This window comes from Aegilops tauschii, chromosome 6 (genome assembly GCF_002575655.3).
Source record: "Aegilops tauschii subsp. strangulata cultivar AL8/78 chromosome 6, Aet v6.0, whole genome shotgun sequence".
Taxonomy (NCBI): Eukaryota; Viridiplantae; Streptophyta; class Magnoliopsida; order Poales; family Poaceae; genus Aegilops; species Aegilops tauschii.
The window spans coordinates 34,904,131-34,926,398 of NC_053040.3; the positions used below are offsets into that span (position 1 = coordinate 34,904,131).

At 48.5% G+C, this 22,268-nt stretch overlaps 1 protein-coding gene and 1 long non-coding RNA gene across 2 annotated transcripts; both read right to left on the bottom strand.

The window, feature by feature from the left end:
• Positions 1 to 270: 270 nt before the first annotated feature.
• On the bottom strand, positions 271 to 1,461 carry LOC141025763 (putative F-box/kelch-repeat protein At3g20710). Its single transcript, XM_073501682.1, has one exon. The coding sequence runs from the start codon at positions 1,459 to 1,461 to the stop codon at positions 271 to 273; it is 1,191 nt and encodes a 396-aa protein (XP_073357783.1).
• Positions 1,462 to 12,204: 10,743 nt separating this feature from the next.
• Positions 12,205 to 14,042, bottom strand: LOC120967328 (uncharacterized). The gene is made up of 2 exons (XR_005761131.3): positions 13,067 to 14,042; positions 12,205 to 12,959 (listed from the first exon to the last, which is right to left on the bottom strand). It is a non-coding gene; the product is annotated as an uncharacterized lncRNA (long non-coding RNA).
• Positions 14,043 to 22,268: the final 8,226 nt, after the last annotated feature.

The window sequence follows — 22,268 nt, forward strand, 5'->3', positions numbered from 1 at the left end:
AGCCAGAGCAACATCTCGAGATTGATGAAGACTTGATCCCGGATGGGCTGGTCTAGAACAAAAAACTTAACCGTCTGAGTTATGCTTACTTGGCCCATTCATTTATCGATTGACAACTCAATTGACACCGATTGAGATTTGACTAAACACTCCATTGAAAAATCTAACATGTGCCCTAAAAATTGACTCGCGGTTAACAACCTTTTAACAAAATTCTAAGCAATATGTTTTCTCGCCAAAACACTAACCGGTGAACTGGTCCGTACGCACTCAATGGTTCCTTGGTTTCCACGTAAGCGAATGCCCGCGGTCGTTGCGGTGCGGCACCATACTAATGTTGGCAACCACTATCCCCCGATTCCTGTCGCTGATATCCACCATGCCGTGCTTCGCCATTCTTGTGTCCTCGTCGATCGGTGTGTGCCTATACAAGACACGATCTCGTTCATACAATGACCACTCCCATGTGAGGATCTGCTCGTGGTGGACGAGGAGCGGCCACGTGAGACGTCGCATCTTTGTTCTCGACGGCTCCCGCGGCCCGTGCCGTGGCGTTCTAATCTGGATGATGTACCAGCGGCTCCACCTGATCTGCCCCGCCGTACGACCCTGCATTACCCAGACCTCCGTCGTCTCCATTGACGGTGAGACATTGCTAAAGACGATGGCGAGCCTCCCGTGCACCTCTGCTAGGTGCCAGCTGCTGCCGTTTTTGGAGCTGGACAGCACTACGGAGGGTAGTGACATGATGGGCGCGATGCGTTCGTCCTCGAGGTCGAACGACATGACCTTGTCGGTCTCCGGCGTGGTCCAGTACGTCACGCCGTCGAAACTGACGATGTTGTCGCCGAGGCTGCATCTCGCGCCGGAGCCGGCCGGCACACCCCGCCAGGATGCCTCCCCCAGCGTAATCACGTGCACCATGTCGTAAACGGACCGGTTCAGGTGGCATGGGACGTGCACAATCTTGTACAGCCCCGAGGTCTGGAGGTATGCGAAGCTGTAGGCCGCGTGCCAGCTCCTGTCGAAGCACATGTCTGCGCCAGGCTGCGGCGGCGGCAGCGGCGGGATTCTCAGCGCTTCGCCGGTGACAGGGTTGGCGACGGTGATGGCGTCCCCGAGCTTCTTCTGGTCATCACACAGGCAGACGAGGCCATTGCAGGTGCCGACCACGCTCATGACCACGCTCGTCTCCTTGAAGTGGTATTCCGTGAGGGCGTCGGCCCACAGCTCTCTCGGCTTCACTGGCGCCGATAGGTTGTCCATGACGTACGCAGTGCCCGTCGCGGCGACGAGTATCTTGGCGCGGCTCCGCAGGTTGGCCGTGCGCGTGCCCACGACGTCGCGCCAGTGCCGGCAGACCAGGCGGAGCCGGCGGCGGGTGTTGGGCGGGAGGCGCATCAGGATATTCGCCAGCACGTCGGCGGGGAAGTCTCTGTAGACGATGCTTTGTGGATCCATCGCTGCGTCCGACGTCCAGCGTCGTTTTTTTTTTTGGGCATGTTTTTTTTTTTTGAGACATGTGACCTCGATATGTATTGATCGACCTATGCCTGTGCTTATTTATTAGGTAATGTTTGGGGCCGGTCGACCGGCTAACGACTCGGCCGGTCCGACGCGCGCCGCATGATCGTTCTCGATCGTGCGACTCACATGCACGCTGGACACACGCTGCCTTATCGTTTTGGACGCGAAGCGCTATCCTCTGTACGCACGCGAAGCTTCCCCGTCATTCATTTCTTCGTGAGCTGAGCATCTCTTCTCCTCAAACCGCACCTCCGGCTAGCGGCACCACCGATGACCACCACCTCCGCGCCCCGCCCGCGCGAAGCTTCTAGGCGTTTCCAACCAATCCCGTCGGCGGCTTTCTCCGGCGAACTCATCCCTTTTCTCTCGTTACAAGCCGTGCCCAACCCACTCTCCCGCTTCGCGTGTCAGTAGAGGGGGCTGGATGCCCGAGGTGATGGAGCGACGGCGACGGCAGCTGTGCGTGCGTGCGGTGCCGACGAGAGGCGATGCGGGGGGTGCTGCGAGCGTGGGCAGCGAGCTCTGCGGCAACGTGTTGTTTTTTGCTGGAACGGGACTTTTTTGTTGCTGGAACCTCCTGTTCTTTTTGCTACAATCAATTTTTGTTGGATCTGATGTTTGTGGGATTTATGCTGGAACCGGCCTAAATTGTTGCTGGAACCGGCTGTTTCTTTTGCTACAATCAAATTTGTTCGAGTTTATGATTTGTGGGAATTTTGCTGGAACCAAAGTAATTTGTTGCTGGAACCGGCTGTTTCTTTTGCTACAATCAAATTTGTTGGAGTTTGGTGTTAGTGGAATTTTTGCTGGAACCGGGTGTTTCTTTTGCTACAATCAAATTTGTTAGATTCTGATGTTTGTGGGATTTTTGCTGGAACCGGAGTAATTTGTTGCTGGAACCGGCTGTTTCTTTTGCTATAATCAAATTTGATGGAGATCTGTGATTTGTGGGATTTGTTTTGTTGGAAGCAGCGGTTGCAATGCTGGAACCAGCATCGGCAGGACCTGCAACTGGCCAGGGCGTGTTTTGGAGCTGCATCCAGCGAGAAGGGGGTGGTATTGGCCGCCGCCGGCGGCGGCGCTAAGATGTTGGAACCAGCTTCGTCGGGGGGCTGCAATGATTGTGTCCGGAGCTGGAACCGAAGGAAGCACGCAAGATGCAAGCGGGGAGGTGCTGCAAAACTCGAGCGAGCTCGGCGGCGGACGAGGACGGCCGGCGAGGATGGGGACCGGCGAAGAGGACGGCCGGCGGGGGTGGGGATTGGCGACGAGGTCAGTCACCGGAGGGGAGAGGATGCGCGCACCGAGCGGGAGATGTGATTCCAGCGAGAGGAAAAAGAAGCTGCGGGGCAAACCCTTTTTTTCCACCAGATCCAATGGCCGACACGGCTCAAATCCAACGGCCCCGACGCGACCGGCCGAACGGTTGGGCCGGTGCGCCGGTGCAGATTAGTGCCCTTATTTATTGGTTGTGTGTGCCAACTTCAGATACCTGATTCCGGCCACTGAAACCGGATTTGAGTCCTACTTGACTTTGTTGTGATTTTTTTAGAGAGAGTTTGTTCTGATTTCGGATAGAGCAGGGTACGAAGCTACGTTTAGGGTCGCGTTATTCGTCACCCTGGGTGAGGAATAGTTATTCTTCACTCCCTCTCTGTTTTGATATCAATGCCACCGTATTTTTACGTTCGTAAATTTTGTCTTATTTCATACATAAAGAGAGAACGTAAGAAAATATGTACTTGCCGAAAATAATATTTTATGTTACGTAAAATTACGAATGTAAAAACATAGTGTAAAACACACATGATACGTGATTTTCTGGTCTTATAACCTATATTTTTTTAACCAAATTTTACATACTCCCTCCGTTTCAGTTTACAAGTCCTGCGCGTATACCTAGATTGCCAATTTTATCATCCTAATATAAACTATATAACACAAAAATTATACCATTTAAAAATAGAACATCTGAAGTTTGTATTGGTATATTTTTTATAATATATGACTTGTATTAGGTTGGTCAAATTGACGACCTAGGGGTACGTGCACGCCCTGTAAACTGAGAGAGAGGGAGTATTGAATCAATATGCATGTAACTATTTATATTCTAAACATAATTTATTTAGAAAGTTATCGTAAGATTACCTCGGACGAAGAATAACTTATTTTGCACCTGAATGATGAATAGTAACACTAATATTATATAGAGCGTGCGCGCAAAAACTCTAATCCTACGCTTCGGACGCAAAGTGCGCGCGCCGCACGCCGCTCAGCCGCTCATATAACTAAGGGCGATGCTAGGCGTCAACCGACTGATTTCCTGGGGAAATAAGTCGGGTCGCCAGCCGTTCGATGCATCCTCCTAGAGCCGCTTAATCGGGTCAACGGAAGCAACGACCGCATCGCCGTAGGGACGCAGGGCTGCATGCTGGCAGTAGGAGCCACGCCCCCCTCGCCGGCAGCGCAACGACGCTTTGCCGACGGCGCTGGCGATGCTACACTGCAGCTCCTACCCCGCTGCATCGCAGCTCAGGGGCTCCGGTGAAGCTCCAATGCAGCACCGCCTGTTGTAGTGCAGTTCCAGGCTCGCCGGTGAAGCTCCATTGCAGCGCCGGCGATGCTTCACTGCAGCACCGACGCCGGCGCGGCGGCGGTCCATCGATGCTCCATAGCAGCACTCGACGCCGTCGGTGATGTTTCACTGCAGCCCGCACCGACGCGGCGAGCTTCATAGCAGCACCCGACGGCCCCGCCGGCGGAGCTTCACTGCAGCGCCCCACCGCTTGCTGGAGCTCCGCTGTAGCACCGACTACCCTCGCCGAAGCTCCATGGCAGCACCCAAGGGCCTCCGGTGAAGCTTCACTACAGCGCCCCCTCCGGCTCGGCGGTGCTCCATCGCAGCACGACGGCAATGCGGTTGATGCGACGAAGCACGCGGCGGCGACGGGCGGATGCTATGACGCAGCACGATGCCGACGGGGAATGGGGAATGGGGCGACGCAGCACGCGGTGGTGACGACGGATGCGACGCCGAGGGCGGATGCTTCGTCGTCCATCCCCCCTCCCCCCCCCCCCCACCCCATGCCCCGACAAGAAGGAAAGATCACTCTCTATCTAAATGATAGAACCACTGGCACGGTACCTTTCACATTGGTAAGTCAAATCCTGGTGACGCCCAGGTGGGAGCTTCTCCATGGTTGATGTGGATTTAGCCGGCGTCAGCTCTTCCTTGCAGCAGCAGGTGGAGGAGAAAAAAGGAAGGAAGAAGATGAGGAGGGGGACGAGTGGAGGAGGAGGAGCCGGAAGGGATAAGGTGGGAGGAAAAAGCGATGGACTGGGGGGCACGTGGCGTGCGTACGAGGCGGCTTACCGGGACAGAAAAATCATCCGGTTTAAACTAAACGTTTCCCTATAACTAACCACGGTAAAGCGCAGAAGGAAATATAGTAATAACAGAACTAATATTCGTTACCGGCTGCCACGCTTTGCACCTCCGCACCGGAGCTGGCCGGCACACCCCGCGGCTAACTGGACGGTATGTCTCGTCACTAACTTTAGTAAGGGTTTAAGCAAAATGTGGTAACGAGATTAAAACTATTACCACCTAGTGACCAGTCAACATACGTGAGTAGTACATGCTAAACTTTTAGATGGTACTTTTTTTTAGTGGAGAACATACTTTTTTAGGGGAATGGAGAACATATTTGATGGTAATTGTATTATGACCGATTTATAGAGCCAATTGCTATTAGCTAGTACAACTAATTGCTATTAGCTAGTACAACTATATATGTAGTAACTGCATTACCATTTTGGTATAAGGCAATTTTTATTGACTTGTAAATACTCGATGACATAGTAATGCTTTAAAAATGAAACACCGATTCTAGTAAATGGTTGGGATTGGTACTAATTTTTTTTTGAAAGATCCAGCATTGCTGGCATTCATTGATAATAGCAGGAAGCAGCGGAAAACAACAAGGTGGTGAAGGTCCTAGGACCAAAGGATCCGAAGATCAAAAGAAAAACAGCTCCTCTAGTAGCTGCAGCACAACACTCCTTACAAACCACACTAGGCATCGCAGCTCCGACTCCGACGGTGGACTACTAAGGAAACTGAGCAGGGGTGGCGTCACGGAGGATTACCGAACGAACCACCTGTCACGCGTCATCGTATACCACCGGTCTCCTACCGCGGCTTCGACTTCACAACAACAGACAGTCGAGGCACTCCCACGGACACGCCGGAGAAGAAGAGCCGGCTACCACGACCAGGGCCACGCCTCCGACATTGCTCACCGCCGTCATCGTTGCCACAGAAGCCACCGTGCACGCCCAGTCGTAAGAAGGCACTACAGGGATCAAAGTCTTGAAGACGGCACCCTAAAGAGGGGAACGACGTTCAAGACGACGCCACCGCCCGACCCTGCAGCAGGATCTAGGTTTTCACCCGAAGTACTTGATCCGGAAGATCTGGCTGTGAGATTCCCGCGACGACGCCTCCAAGGAGGATGGCGACGCCCACAGGCGCCCTCGCCGCCGGCCGGCCAGCACCGGCCAGGCTTTCGCCCGGGACAGCCACTCCCACGCAGCAGCCGAAGTCGACCCTTGACTCCACTGGGCTGTGCACCCCACACACAACAAGCGCGCCATCGTTGTGCAGGGCCACCATCAAGCCTCCCCGACGACGGGCCTGCAGACACGAGAACAGGTCCTGCACCCCGCATCCAAACCGCGGCCGGGCGCCTCTGCCCCAGCACCACCCGCGGTCGCGAACCGGCCGCGGTCACCATGCGCCACAACGTCTAGATCCGCGCTGCCCGGAGCTCTCCCGCCCAGCATGCCTCCTACGCGCCAGATCCGGGCGTCCCGGAGCCCGACGCACGCCACCCGCGACCGGCACGCCGCAGATCCGTGCAGGGGCGACGGCAGAGCACCATCCACATGCGGCGCCCCGGATCTGGCAGCCGCACCATGCCGCAGCACCGCGTGCCGCGCTCCCCTGCAGACGAGCACCCCTGCGTGTCGCGTCCAGCCGCGAGCCCGCCCGCGCCCGTCGCCTCCGTCGGCGCCAGCTCGCCGCGCCCAGATCGACGCCTCCGTGAGCCACGCGCGCCCGACGACGCCAGCTCGCCGCGCCCATCCGCGCCTCCACGAGCCACGCGCGCGCCCGTCGCCGCGCACCTCCACGAGCTCGCACCCGCCCGCGCGCCTCCGTCAGCTCGCCGCGCCGACCACAACACTTCCTGCAGGCACGAGCGCCCCGCACCGCCCGAGCTGCACAAGAGTGATGAAAAACTGAGAGGCCCGCCGCCGCCGACGCCGCGCGGGCTTTGCCCGGCGACGCTTGCCGGCGGCGGCGGGGAGGAAGGCGGCAGGGGAGGAGGAGTTTGGGGGCGACTAGGGTTAGCACCCGAGTCGCCCGCGGGAGGGCGACGCGGGGCTCCTGTTTGGGTCGTCTCGGTACTAATTGACTTAACGGTGAAATCTCAACACTGTATATGTTTTATTAGTAGTATAGAAGAAGAGCAAACTACTAGTAACAGAATCTGCGTCTAGTAATAAGAATCTGATGTGGTGTCAGGTGTTTTTCACCGATTTTTTCATTTGTTCACCGTATAAATTTATTTTTCTATCTGATGTGGTACTAAATTTTTGTGCGTTCGTCTATTTTTTTAGCAATGCAGAATTTTGTGCTCGGCCTGCACACGCTGTGGCTCAGCGAAGCCAGTCCACTTATTTGCCAGCCCATGTAGCTGCAAAAGCCTATTTCTCGTCCTGGGCGGTAGATAGTCGGAATTCGAACAGGGCGCTTAAGACTAGACCGGCCCGTTTTTTTTTAGATATAAATTAATTTTTATTTTTACATTATTTCATAATTAACTTTTTTAACAAAGTTCAGAATTTTATTTTTTGTCAAATTTTCAAAAATGTTTGAATTAAAATATTGTCTTTCCCTTTTGAAAAATGTTTGGAACATTAATTTAGTTTCTCTTTCTGATTTATTTTAAATTCAGAAATATTCCAAAATTGTTTGCCATTTAAAAAACATGTATTTAAAAAATATTTGAAATTTGAAATATATTCCTGTTTTAGTGAAATGTTCATAGATTCAAAATAATGTTCACGATTAAAAACACATTTTATAAAATTACTCGAAATGTTCAAAACATTTTCTTTTTTCAAAAGTCGGACACAAATTTGAAAAATGTTTGGGTATTGATAAAAGGTTCATGTCTTCCAAAAATGATGTAGTTTCAAATTTTGTTCATGTTTTTTTTTTCAAAATGGACGAAACATTAAAAACATTGTTCGTATTTTCAAAAAAAAAATCACGTTTGCAAGAATATTCGACAATTAATATTTTTAAAAAAGTTCAAAATATCTACTACCACTATAAAAGCACGAGAGGGGGGAGAACCAAATCATCCTATCCGTCGAAACCTCCAATCTGATGGTCTACATCCTTTCAGCATACTAAACGTATTTTATGCTTTAATTACCCACCATGCCATTACGTTAATTATTTGCCCACCATGCCATTATTGGCTTAACATCCTCAGGAACACGTCCCGTCAAAAAAAAAACATCCTCACGAACACGTCGCTGCCCTCTGCCCTCTCGCGACCACGCCGTCGGGGCAGTTTTGGCCACCGCCCCACACCTCGCCCCGCCTCTTCCCCAGATCCTCCCCGCCAGCCACCGCCCTCGACCTGTGCCTCCGTTTGCACGCGCCGCCGGACCGCCGCGCCCACGCTCCAGGTGCTCGGGCCGCCCTGTCCACGCGCCGCCCGGGCCGCCGCGCCCACTCGCCGCCCAGACACAGGCGCCGAACCTCCACGCTGCAGGTGCTTTACCCTCAGATTCTTCCTGGTTGCAGTGATAATTTTTGGTTGAATTGTACGCATGTTCAATACCACTTCCTGGTGCTAGATGTATTGGAGACGGCAGGCAGCGGCAGCAGGCTCAGATGCGCACTTCTCTGGAAGTCCAGGCAGCCGGCAGCATGCAGCCAAGACCCAAGACGATGGGCTAGGTGCTTCATCTCCCGCCCCGCGCAGTAGGTTCAGTAAGCTTTGCCTCCAACATGTGGCCTAACTATTGACTTGTCCGACTCAAGTCTGCATGTGTTCTTATCCAATTCCGCATGTGTTTCTTTCTCTTTTGTTGATTAGATTACTCTTTTGTGTGACAACCCTATTTTGCGTGTTTAAGTTATGCCATATGCGATCATGAATTCATGATTGTAGAGACTACAGAGGAACTCCAGATTGCTTTGTTAGGCAACGGGCCATTCCCCCCATCAAGCAACTGATCCATCAGGGGTCAGGCCTGTTGACTTACCTAGCCCACAGCCGGCGCATTGACGTTCCGGATGCATATTCGGTTACAGCGCCGCCGCCCGACTGTCAAGACCTTGCAAAGTCATCGCTCGCATCCACCACACTCATGGCCATGGCCATGTTGACGAAAGCCGCCCACGTCCTCCGCCGCCTGCCTGCGATGAGCGCGGGCCGACCGCGCGTCCTCGGCAAAGCGTGGTGGCCGGCGCACAACCAAGGCCGCAGGTTTCTCACTACGAACAAAGGTGCACGGCCTCTTCATCAACTACATCGACCACTGCCGACCGCACCTCTTCGCCCGCCCCTCCTCCAACTCCATGGTCGACCCCATGCTTGACTTCCTGCCCGACGACAACGACCGGCGCAGGTGGTGGTCGTGATAGTTCTGTAGATCGGAGTAGGCTAGTAGATCCGGTGAACTTACCTTAGGCAGCAGTAGATGAACTCGAGCTGGAGGCCATCGTGGTGCTAGGGAGCACGGCGATGGCAGAGAGTTGGCGAGGTGGTGGAGCTTCCCGTGAGCACCGCGCTAACCCTAGATCGATAGGGATTGTAGGTGGGGATTGTGGCAGCGATTAACCTCGTAATTAGCGCCCTGACCTCCACCTCTGTTTATATAGCGCGGGTCACAGGGGCCCACCAACCATGGTTTGGTTGGGCCCCCCCGATCAGGGCGCGAGTCAGGGGCCCGTTCGACCCGTTGGGCTCGAACGGGAGAGAGATCAACCTAACATTCTTCCCCTTGATCTCAACTTTACTTTTAACTTTATACTTTCTAGTTTATCTGTTTCATCACATATTGGTACACAGAGCATGTTTCATCGTCACGGCTTAATTGCCGTTAGAATCATACAGCTACAACATACTTTATGTTCAGAAACAAATTCTGTTCCTTTTGGGCCTATCCAGGAATCATAAGGCTTTCCCTTAAACCCATGCCGGCTAAGTGTTCCTTGAACACATTGGGTGGTAAGCCTTTCGTTAGCGGATCCGCAAGCATATCTTTTGTCCTTATATGCTCGAGACTTATAGTTTGATCCTGGATTTTATCTTTCACAACATAATACCTTATCTCTATTGTTTTGGCAGCATTACTCGACTTGTTGTTGTGAGCGTAAAATACCGCGGGCTGGTTGTCGCAGTACATCTTTAGTGGTTTGTGAATACAATCTACCACTTTCAAGTCGGGTACAAATTTCTTTAGCCATATCGCCTGCCTCGTGGCTTCGAAACATGCTATGAATTCTGCATACATCGTGGATGATGCAACTATCGACTGTTTGGAGCTTTTCCACGAAATAGCTCCCCCAGCGAGGGTGAATATGTGGATTTTCTATCATCTCTGTCCCCCGCAAAATCTGCGTCTGAATACCCTTTTATCTCTAGGGAATCACTTCTCCTGTATATTAGCATGTAGTCCTTCGTGCCTTGCGCATAACGCAATGCTTTCTTTACCATCTTCCAGTGCTCTAGGCCTGGATTCTCTTGATATCTACCGAGTACCCCGGTGATAAAGGCTAAGTCAGGGCGAGTGCACACTTGTGCATACTGTAAGCTGCCAACTGCCGAAGCATATGGTACTGCTTTCATTTGATCGATCTCATACTGGTTCTTGGGACATTGAAATTTCCCAAAACTATCGCCCTTGACTATTGGAGCAGGTGTGGCTTTACTCGCATGCATATTATACTTTTTAAGAACCTTTTCTAAATATGCTTGCTGAGATAGTCCTAAGACTCCATTGTTCCTATCTCGGTGAATTTCTATGCCCAAAACATATGATGCTTCACCAAGATCTGTTATGTCAAAATTTGAGGATAAGTATTTCTTTGTTTCTTGTAGTAGACTAACATCACTACTAGCAAGCAGGATATCATCCACATACAAGATTAGGAAAATATATTTCCCATTTTTAAACATTGCATAAATGCAATTATCCTCAATATTTTCTTTAAATCCAAAACTTTTAATCGTTTGATTAAACTTTAGATACCACTGCCGAGAGGCTTGTCTTAATCCATAAATGGATTTCTTCAGGCGGCATCCCATATTTTCCTTGCCTTCCATGATAAAACCCTTGGGTTGTTTCATGTAGGCCTTTTCTTTTAAATCACCATTCAGAAATGCCGTCTTAACATCCATTTGATGTAACTCTAAATCAAAATGAGCAACTAATGCCATTATGATTCTGAAGGAATCCTTACATGAGACTGGAGAAAATGTCTCATTGTAATCTATCCCTTCTCTTTGTGTAAATCCTTTTGCCACGAGTCGTGCTTTATACTTTTCTATATTCCCTTTAGAGTCATACTTAATTTTGTAGACCCATTTACAGCCAACTGTTTTGGCTCCTTTGGGAATTTCCTCTAAGTCCCAAACATCTTTGGAACTCATTGATTTCATCTCGTCTTCCATTGCCTTCATCCACTTCGATGAATGAGGACTTCTCATGGCTTCTTCATATGAGGTGGGATCTTTTTCCATATGAACCATTTCTGTGTTATAAACTTTAAAGTCAGTAGAAATAGCTGACTTTCTTGGTCTTGTAGACCTTCTAAGGGCCTCAGTTTCTGGCACATTTTGTGCCTCAACTTCTGGCACTTCTTCTAAATTTTGCTGTTGCACCTCCCTTTCATGCTCAACAACGGGTTCAGTCGGCTCCTGACGGACAGGTTCCGGGTCTTCCCCCATAGCTGTCATGGGTGGAGTTGCAACTGGTAGTAAGAAAAATGGCTCCTGAATCATCGGATTAGGTGCATGCACCCTCTTCTCCTCAAGATCAATTTTCCGAGCTACCAAGCTCCCCCTCATCATTTCGTCCTCTAAGAAGACTGCATGTCTCGTTTCTACAAACTTTGTATATCTGTCAGGGCAGTAGAAACGAAAACCTTTTGATCTGTCTGGATAGCCAATGAAGTGGCAACTTACTGTTTTGGGATCTAACTTTGCAATGTTTGGATTAAACATTTTGGCCTCAGCAGGGCACCCCCACACCCTGAAGTGTTGTAGGGAGGGCATCCTTCCTGTCCATAGCTCGTACGGTGTTTTGGGCACCGACTTGCTTGGTACTCTATTGAGAATGTGAATGGCGGTTTTAAGCGCCTCCATCCATAATCCCAATGGCAAGTTGGAATAACTCATCATGCTGCGCACCATATCCATAAGGGTACGGTTGCGCCTTTCAGCTACTCCATTTTGCTGAGGCTCGCCCGGCATTGAATACTGGGCTACTATGCCAGTCTCCTGCAAGAACTTCGCAAAAGGTCTAGGGACTTGGCCATATGGAGTGTGTCGACCGTAGTACTCTCCCCCATGGTCGGACCTTACTATCTTTATTCTTTTATCGTGCTGATTTTCAACTTCAGCTTTGAATATTTTAAATTTATCCAACGCTTCCGATCTTTCTTTGATTGGATAAATATAACCATAGCGAGAGTAATCATCTGTGAATGTTATGAACGAGTCATATCCATCCACACTTTTCACCGGAAATGGTCCACAAATATCAGTGTGAATGATTTCTAGTGTGCTTGTGCTATGGATAGCACCTTTTTTGATTTGTTTTACGTACTTTCCTTTAATGCAATCTATGCATTGTTCTAAGTCTGAAAATTCTAACGGAGGAAGAATTTCACTTTTGACTAATCTTTCTATTCTCCCCTTCGAAATATGGCCCAAGCGACAGTGCCATAATTTCGATGAGTCAAATGTTCTTTTCCTTTCCTTTTGTTCTTTATTCGACGCAGAAACATGTTCTTTCACATTGCAAACGGAATAAACTTTTTCATGAAGTGATAACAAATAAAGCTCATCATGTAGTAAAGCATCACCCACATAAGCATTATTTAACCAAATGGCACACTTGCCATGTCCAAAATAACACTCATAATTATCTTTGTCCAAGCAAGAAACACTTATTAAGTTTCTATTACATGATGGAACAAATAAAACATCTCTAAGTAGAAGATTGAATCCATCAGCTAACTCCAAGGAGATATCACCGACAGCTTCAACTTCTGCTTCAACTCCGTTCGCCACTTCAATGCGTCTTTCGCTTCTTAGCGTAGTCCGCGTCGAATGGAATCCCTGTAAAGAATTTGCAACATGAACAGTTGCTCCTGAGTCAATCCACCAAGTGGATTTTAAAAACTGTGCATACAGGGATTCATTGACAAATGAAACTATATTGTTACCTCTTTTTGCCATGATCGACTTTAGCCAAACAGGACAGTCTTTCTTGTAATGCCCGGTCTTCTTACAGTGGAGACAAGTGTCTTTGTCCACTGAGAAAGGCTGTTGCTGACGCTGATGCTAATAGGAAACTTTTCCTTGTGGCTTTGAAGGAGAACTTTTGTTGTTTTGATTGTAATTCTTTCTTTTGTGACCATGCACATAGTTGAGTGTACCACCATGTGAGGCTTTTAGTCTCTCCTCTTCTTGAACACACATTGCTATTGTCTTTTCTACGTCCCATGTTCCAGGTGACATATTATAGTTCACAACAAAAGCTAAAAACTCCTTCGGCAGTGAAGCCATGACAAGGTGGACCAGGAGCGCTGGTTTGATCTCCAGATCCGCATCCATGGGTTTGAGCTTTGCTGCCATATTGCTCATCCTGAGGATGTGCTCTCTTATGCCATGACTACCACCTGTGTATTTTTCTGTCACCAGTTGCTCTAACACCTGGGTGGCATATATCTTTGAAGAGCCAGTGAACTGGCTCTTTATCTTTGAGAGCAACTCCCCTGCGGAAGTGCACTCTGCAATGGAGCCCACAATGGCGCTCTCAATGGTGTTCTTTATAAAGGCCATGCATTTTTTATTTGCATTGACCCACTTTTGATTATCTATGAGGTAGGACTGCTCCAAAGGAGCATAGTCCCCTTTCTTTTTAGCCCATGCAGCATCATCATCAGTAGCCTCTCTTACTGGCTCTGTGGGTCTGACCGGCTGTGGTTTCTCCACAACCCAGTCAAGATCAGCACAAACAAACGCCAGTTCAACTTTCTTCCTCCACTCAGTGTGGTTGTCACCTCTGAGTGTCGGAACTTCTTTTAGGCAACTCATCAAATGAAAGCCTCCTGAAATTACAATTTAAGTGACATCAATATAACAATCATATGTATTAATCTAACGTTGGTCAAATTAAACATATAATTGTCATTGCAATTAAATCTATATTACCGTTGGGCAAAAATTAGAAATAAATGCACCTTTAAATAAAACATGATCATGTTATTAACAACGTTGGTCATAAAAATAACACAATCATATTCATTTTAATAATCACTTTAACATGCTCTTAAAAACTTAATACTATGTAAACTTTTATTTTCTTTGTAAAAGAGCATTAATTATTTACGCAGCGGAAAATCATGAATAAAAATTCATGAACTTTTACTCTTTACATAAACTTTTCTCTTTTCTTTGACCGAATAAGAAATCATGAACTTTTTTAATTTTCTTTATAAAATCATGAACATTTATTTTCTGAAAATTTTCATTCTTATAAAAATTTTCTGTTTACTTTGCTATTTACTAAACAAAAATTTTCGTTGGAAAAAATTTGCATAGAAAACACTATTTGAAATTTGCCCAAAACTGGACAAATAACAAAATAAACAGAAAACAAAAAGAAAACGAGCAGCACATCAACGGCCTGCCCTCTCGCCCGGCCCACGGCCTGCTCGCGCACTGTGCGCGCCTGTCCTGGCCGAAACCGGCCCAGCCTCTCAAGGCCTGTTCGGCTCGCGCGCGCGGCTGCCGGCCCAGTAGCTCAGCTGGCCAGCGCTTTCGGCCCAAAAGGCCCAGGGCGGGGCTAGGGTTTCAATCCTGGCCGTCCGTGTAGATCCGACGGCCACGCGCGCAGTTCGCTCGATCAAAACCGTGCAGCGCCCCCCGACCGAAAACCCTAGCGCCCCATTCTCGCGATCTCTTCTCTCTCTCTCCCGAAAACGGCGGAGGCAGAATCTGCTCCCCAGCCGCCCGGGACAGCCGCCGGCGACGGCAGCAGTTCTACCGCGCCACGCCCGAGCCTCCTTTCCCTTTCTTTGTTTCTCTCCTCACGCGCCCCGCTCTCTGTCTCCGTCCCGCACGGGACTTCGCCGGCAACGGCGTCGAGCGCCACTGGCGAGAGCGCCGGCCGCCGGCGACGGTGTTCAGCACCGCGCCGCGCGAGCCTGTCCATTCCTTTTCCCCTTTCCCTCTCCTCCCTCTTCTAGCAACAGAGAGAGAGAGAGAGAGAGAGAGAGGTGCGGATCTCAGATGCGGCGGCGCCGCCCCCGTCCCCCTTGCCGGCGCGCGCGAGCTCCCGAAGGAGAGCACGCCGCCGTCAAGCGGCTCGGTGGTGGTGCCCTTTGCCCCTTGCGGGGTAGTGTTCTTCGTCCCGGATCCTCGGCGTGCCGATGCGATTCGGGATCGAGAGGAACGGTGCGGCCGGAGCGGCGGCACAACTTTGCTTTGAGATTTCTTTGCCCTCTTTTTGCTGTTAGGGTTCTTTTGGGGGAGGGGATTTCCTTTTCTTTTTCTGTTTTTGTTTCTTTGTACCGAAATCGACTAGCCCGATCTGGCTGATACCATTGATAGTTCTTTAGATCGGAGTAGGCTAGTAGATCCGGTGAACCTACCTTAGGCAGCAGTAGATGAACTCGAGCTGGAGGCCATCGTGGTGCTAGGGAGCACGGCGATGGCAGAGAGTTGGCGAGGTGGTGGAGCTTCCCGTGAGCACCGCGCTAACCCTAGATCGGTAGGGATTGTAGGTGGGGATTGTGGCAGCGATTAACCTCGTAATTAGCGCCCCGGCCCCACCTCTGTTTATATAGCGCGGGTCACAGGGGCCCACCAACCATGGTTTGGTTGGGCGCCCCCGATCAGGGCGCGAGTCAGGGGCCCGTTCGACCCGTTGGGCTCGAACGGGAGAGAGATCAACCTAACAGGTCGATCCTGGACCACAGCAACGGCCTCCTCCTCTGCAACATGGGACCGGGCGAGCTCTGCGTGCTTAACCCGGCGACGAGGCGGTGGACAATTCTACCCTGGCCCCGGCAGGCACCGGTTGCGTTTGATCCTGCAGTGTCGCTAGACCCGCCGTCATCTGAGGACGAGGGGATAATGACATGCGCCACTTGATGGAACTTGAATCACCGCGGACTTCATGGGCTTTGATGAGGATCTTAAGGGTACCGCCCCGGCACGATTTTTGTGCCGGCGTGTACCTTGCATTTGATCCTACTGTGTCGCCACACTTTGAGCTGTTGACGATCCCTGCGGTATCTGGCGGGCCTAACAAGCTAGCATACCTATCCAAAGGAAGAAGCAGTGATATAATGAGACGCCATTTGTGAAGGAAGACAATGATACGCGCCGCCGCTTGATGGAATCGGAATGGCCGCCCACTACATGGAGGTTGAACATGTTTTCATCAAGGACTGGTCAATGGGAGGAGAGGGATTTCGTCCGCCAGGGAGAGCCGGCGGGAACTGTTGGAGACATGCTGAATGATCGAGCTGAGCTATCTTGTGGGCCACGCCAGCGCTATGCAGTGTATTATCAAGGAGCGCTTTAATTATGTGCATTGTCGAGGTTTCTTTGTTTTGAGGTATGTATCTATATACAATGATCTATTTTTATAACTGAAAGCTACTTATATTAGTTAGTTTTTTATTTTGAATTTTCAGGAGGGGGGGGGGGGGGGGGGGGGGCATATATATTGATCAAAGCCAGAAATTAGTTAGTGGGCATACAATATGGTCCTAATATATTATCCAAGGCATGAAAACGAATTAGTTAGATACTGCATTCAAGAAGAAATTTAGAAACATAGATGGGCGTACAATATGGTCATATTCATTGTGAGAAAACAATGCACTAGCTAATTTCTTGCTCGTGGCACTTACATAAATTAGACAACGACAATTTGGATTTCCTTATGTATTAGCATCATCCAGCTAGATGCTAGAGTTTTAATTAGTTAATGCTTTATATTTAATGTGCATCTTAATTGCCATGTTTTTTTTTTCAGGCTTTCATTGTCAAATGGTATATACCAAGTGATTAGAACACCATCATACGGTGAAAATAAAATATGTGGAAAATCGTATCTAGGTAGATCAGAGAAAGGTGTGTACTTTGGAATAATTGAGGAGTCCCAACTACGGGTTTGGATCCTTAGTGAATTAAGTGAAGAACGGATGGAGTGGATATGATGGCCAAATGGATGCGCCTTGGATGGTACATGATGTGTGTGACACTCATCATGAGGCTGCTCATGTTGCTGCTAAAACTTCGCGGAAAGAGAGATTTGACTGGGATTCTGACAATGACGACTTTTTTACAGTTAAATTTGATGCTGATGAATACCCCAATTTCTTTGATATTCTAGGATTCCATCCTTACAAGGAAGTTGTCTATTTGACTGATCTCTTCGGAGTGGTGGCCTATCATTTGAAAAACTCAAAGGTTCAATATCTTGGCAACTCACGAGCAGAAAGTTACGACCGTAGCTATACAGATGGAATATACGAGTCATTTGTGTATAGCCCGTGTATGGTTGGTGAGCTTAATGAAGGAGATAATATAAGCAGAGCCCATCTTAAAGATGGCATGGATGTGTGCATCGCATGATATAGTTGCAAGAGTTATCCCTCTTTTGGGAAAAAAATCTTAAAGATTGGCATTGGCTAGGTAGAATGTCAGCCGCAATAGAGTGGTGTCTTCATGTTTGAGACTTGGCTTGTCCCTGATTTTTTCCCATTAGGTGGCTTTGTTCCTGGTTTATGTGTGTAGGTTCATTTCTTATGTACTATATACTAGTCTATGTGCGAGCAAACTATATATGGTTGATATTAAATTTCAATAACGGGTCATATAATGTCTAGAAGGCCCATTGTTTTGTCCCTCTGTGGGTCTTATTTCAAATAATAAATATTTGCAACCAGAGTCTCCAACTAAGTACTGTTGCTTCATACTCCAACCTGGAGTATGATTTTGCTTACTTTGTTTCCTTGTATGGTTGCCCAACAGAAAAGTGTTGTTCTACCCATTCGGAGCTGCGACTCAATGGCTTATCATGCCTAGATTCGGTACATGTTTTTGCCAACATACAACTTAGTGAAGGTGAAAATGGTATATGTATGCCAAATTTTAATTTGCTAAACATACCTATGGATGTCAACTGTCCAGTACTATAGTTTTTCACTAATGCATTTTTCAGTGTATCAGCTATGAAAACAAGGGGGGAAAAATTAGGGATACAAATGTACTACTCCCTCCGTCCCATAACAACATTACACTAGTATCAGAAAATGTCCTATATTAGAAGACGGAGTGAGTATATAGTATATACTAGTGTTTGCTAATAGCAGGCCCCATGGATGATTTGTGGATGATCCAAGGGACAGGCAGCATGCATGCGAGGCATGGGTCACTATGAAGCTGAGATCCTTAGAGGAACTCTAGCAGATATCGCAAAAACACGTCCTGCAAAAGCAGCATAAGGCTTGCCCTAGAACAGATTTTGCGGCGCACGGCATCAGATGGAACCGATCCCGTAAAAAATGTTTCGGGTTAGATATGAAGCCTACTACTTAGTAGTTGAATTTACAATAAGGTCCCTACACAATAGCACAACACACCCTAAAATCAAAAGCAAGATTACAACAAGGTCCGTGAAGACCCCAACGACGCAACTAGCCATGAGCACGTCAGGAATGGGGGCGCGGCGGCCCGTGGCTCGTGCTCGAATGGCGCCCTATTGCAGTTGTTGTCGAGCGGCAGCGTGCTACCTACGCCTGCATGTACGGAGGAAGGAAATCGCGGCTAGGTCGAGGAATGGACACTGTTGATTCTGGATGTGGCCAACCGCCGACGCATGCGCGTGAGCAACGGGGAGGTTACGCTACCCTAGGCGACTCCGGGCGGGCCATTTCTTCTTAGCTCTTATGCGCTTGATGACGAGAAGGGCATCTCCAGGAACTAATGAATGTTGATTCTGGACCTGTTGCTGCCCGCGGCCTAGGCGGGGCGCTGCTGCGGATGTGGCCGAGCTCTTGCTACTCGCACCCGAGCTGATGTGGATGCTGCCGAGCTCCTACTGCTCGCGCCTGAGGCAGGGCGAACACGGCCACTGGTCCCTCCGATCCCTCGGTGGCGCCGGTGGCAGTTGGTGCTCGGGAGGCTGCGATGGGAGCGGTTGGTTCTGAAATTTCCCTCCCGCCAAGTCACACGTGGGATAGAGAAAACTGCAAAAGGAGAAGGAAAAACTGGACATATGGTGGAGGCAGGCCGAATTATACAGCTTCCCGTAAAAAGATTTAAGGGACGAACCATTTTACGGGACCTTGTCGGATGATTTTTTGTCTTGGTACTATAAAACGGCGGTTTGCTGGGAAGGCGATATACGGCATCTGCTAGGGTTGCTCTTATCCTGATACGCAGGCTACATAATGTAGCTCTTCTATTTCCTATTTTCCTTTGTAAGTTTTTTTACTGGTATTTTTCTTTGTAAGTTACCGGCTGCATCTCATCTAACGATGAGAGATAACATCGATCAAGCCAAGCCAGGCGGGTTTGTTGGCACTTGTAGGCCCTGTGGACTTGTAGGGCCGTCGATTCCGGTTGCATTGCTGGTAACGGATTACAGCGGATGGAGCCACACCCACGCGCCGCCGACCCACCCTTGGTAGAAACCTAACCTAACGCGCCATCGCCTCCACGCACGCATTCACTCATGGCCATGGTGACGAAAGCCGCGCGTGTCCTCGGCTGCTTGCCTGCATGGAGCGCCGCCCTCTCCGCGACCAGGCCGTGCGTCGTCGGCAAAGCCTCGTGGCTGGCGCCCAACACAATCCGGAGATTTCTCACGACGAACAAGGTGCACGGCCTCTTCATCAACTACATCGACTACTGTCGGCCACACCTCTTCGCCCGTCCCTCCGCCAACTCCATGATCGACGCCATGCTTGACTTCCTGCCCGATGACGACAAAGAGAGGCGGCGCTGGCGGTGGTCGGTCCTGGACCACATCAACGGCCTCCTCCTGTGCAACATGGGAACCCCCGAGCTTTGCGTGTGCAACCCAGTGACACGGCAATGGACATTTATTCCTTGGGCCTGGCGGCGGGTGGGCGGTATATACCTTGCCTTTGATCCAGCCGTGTCACCCGCCTACGAGGTGCTGGTGGTCCCTGCAGTGCCGGAGCCTGAGAAGCCACCAAAGCAAGCCATCGGGAAAGGCAACAAAGAGAAGCCGCTAGACCCACTATTTGCGGATGAAGATAATGACCCGCGCCGCTTGATGGAATCAGAATGGCCACCGACTCCATGGAGGTTGAACATGTTTTCATCGACTGGTCAGTGGGAGGAGAGGGATTTCATCCGCCAGGGAGAGCCGGCGGGAACAGTTGGAGACATGCTCGTGGATCAAGCTAAGCCATCCGGGATGGGGCCACGCCAGCGCTATGCAGTGTATCACCAAGGAGCGCTTTACGTGCATTGCCGAGGTTTCTTTGTTTTGAGGTATATATATAAGCATTGCTCTATTTTCCAACATAAAAATGATATTAGCTAGTTTACCATCGTTTGTCATGCACTACAAGGTTTTATTTGTGATCGCAAACTTTAGTTATTGGATCACGTACCTCACCTCTATTAGTCTAGCTTCTTCACACATTTGAGTACTCACTCGATTCACATATATATTTGGTGTTGTAGATATTAGCCCCATTTCCTATAAACTTGGTCAAATATAGAAAATTTTAGAAAGATGGATGGGTGTACAATATTGGTCCTAGTTTTATGAAAGACATGTCAACAAATTAGTTAGGTACTGCATACAAATTTTGTTAGAAAGATGAATGGGCATACGATATGGTGATATTCATTGTGAGAAAATAATGCACTAATTTCTTGCTTGTGGCACTTACATAAATTAGACAACAACAGGTTGTACTTCCATGTATTAGTATCAACCAGCTATTGTTATGTTGTGATTAGTTATGACCGAGGTCACCTCTACTATATATATATATCCTTTGTAAGCCCCCGCATGAGATAAGATCATCATTGTAAATCCCTCGCGTTTATAACCTCTCCCGATATAGTGAAGATTTGTTGGATTGTGCCCGTGGGTTATTCTCTTCGTGTTGGAGGGGTTTTCTAGGTTAAAATCCTTTTTTTCCCTGTGTTTTATTTGTTCTTCGTCGTTGGTTTTGCCTGTTCTATCTCTAATAGCAATATGGTAGAGTTTTAATTATTTAATGATTTATATGTCATGTGAGTCTAAATTGCTATTTTTTCAGGCTTTCACTATCAGACAGTACATACCAAGTGATTAAAACACCATCATATGGCGAGAATGATGTATTTGTAAAACCTTATTTAGGGAGGTCCGGGAAAGGGGTGTACTTTGGAGTAATTGAAGAGTCCCAACTACGTGTTTGGATTCTTAGTGAATTAAGTGAACAACAGATGGAGTGGGTCTTAAAGTATCAACATGACCTTGCACACTATGCCCAACATGTAGGAAAATATGGCAGACAAATGGATGCGCATTGGATGGTACATGATGTGCTTGACACAGATCATGAGGATGGTGATGTTGCTGCTATAACTTTGCCGAAAGAGAGATTTGACTGGGATTCTGACAATGATGACTTTTTTACAATTAAATTGGATGCCGATGAATACCCCAAACACTTTGATATTCTTGGATTACATCCTTACAAGGAAGTTGTCTATTTGACTACTATATTCGAAGTGGTGGGCTATCATTTGAATACCTCAAAAGTTCAGTATCTTGGCAACTCACGCCCAAGCCCAAAAAGTTACTACTATGGCCATTCAAATGGCATATTTGAGGCATTTGTATATACTCCATGTACGGTGGGTGAGCTTATTGAAGGAAATATTGACCAGACCTCATCCTGAATATTATCATTGATTGAGTAACCATGCTGGCAACAATAGATAAAGTGACAATGGTGTGTTCATGGTTGAGCCCTGTTTTTTTTTTCATCAAGCACCTCGTTCATTGGTATGTCGATTCATTTTTTCCGTATTGGTCATATGCTGTCTATAACGGAGTGAGGATTTAGGGCACGCGAGTTGTGAGACCTGCAAGTCCCTGGTGAGGGCTTTTTATTTTGGCTTATGATTTTCAACGTTCTATATGTTTTCAACGAAAAATCCAAATTAAGTTTTGTTTTCATATTCTTCCTCATGACCATCATTTCAAATAAGATTCATTTTGACTATATTTTGATGATTTAAAAAATAAGTTTCAATGTCAAAAGTTAGTACGACAGAAAAATCACGTATTTTGTGTCTAGAGACGACAGAAAAATCTCTTAAATTTTATCTTTGAAACTTGGTACAAGCGAGCAAGAAAATAGGAATTTT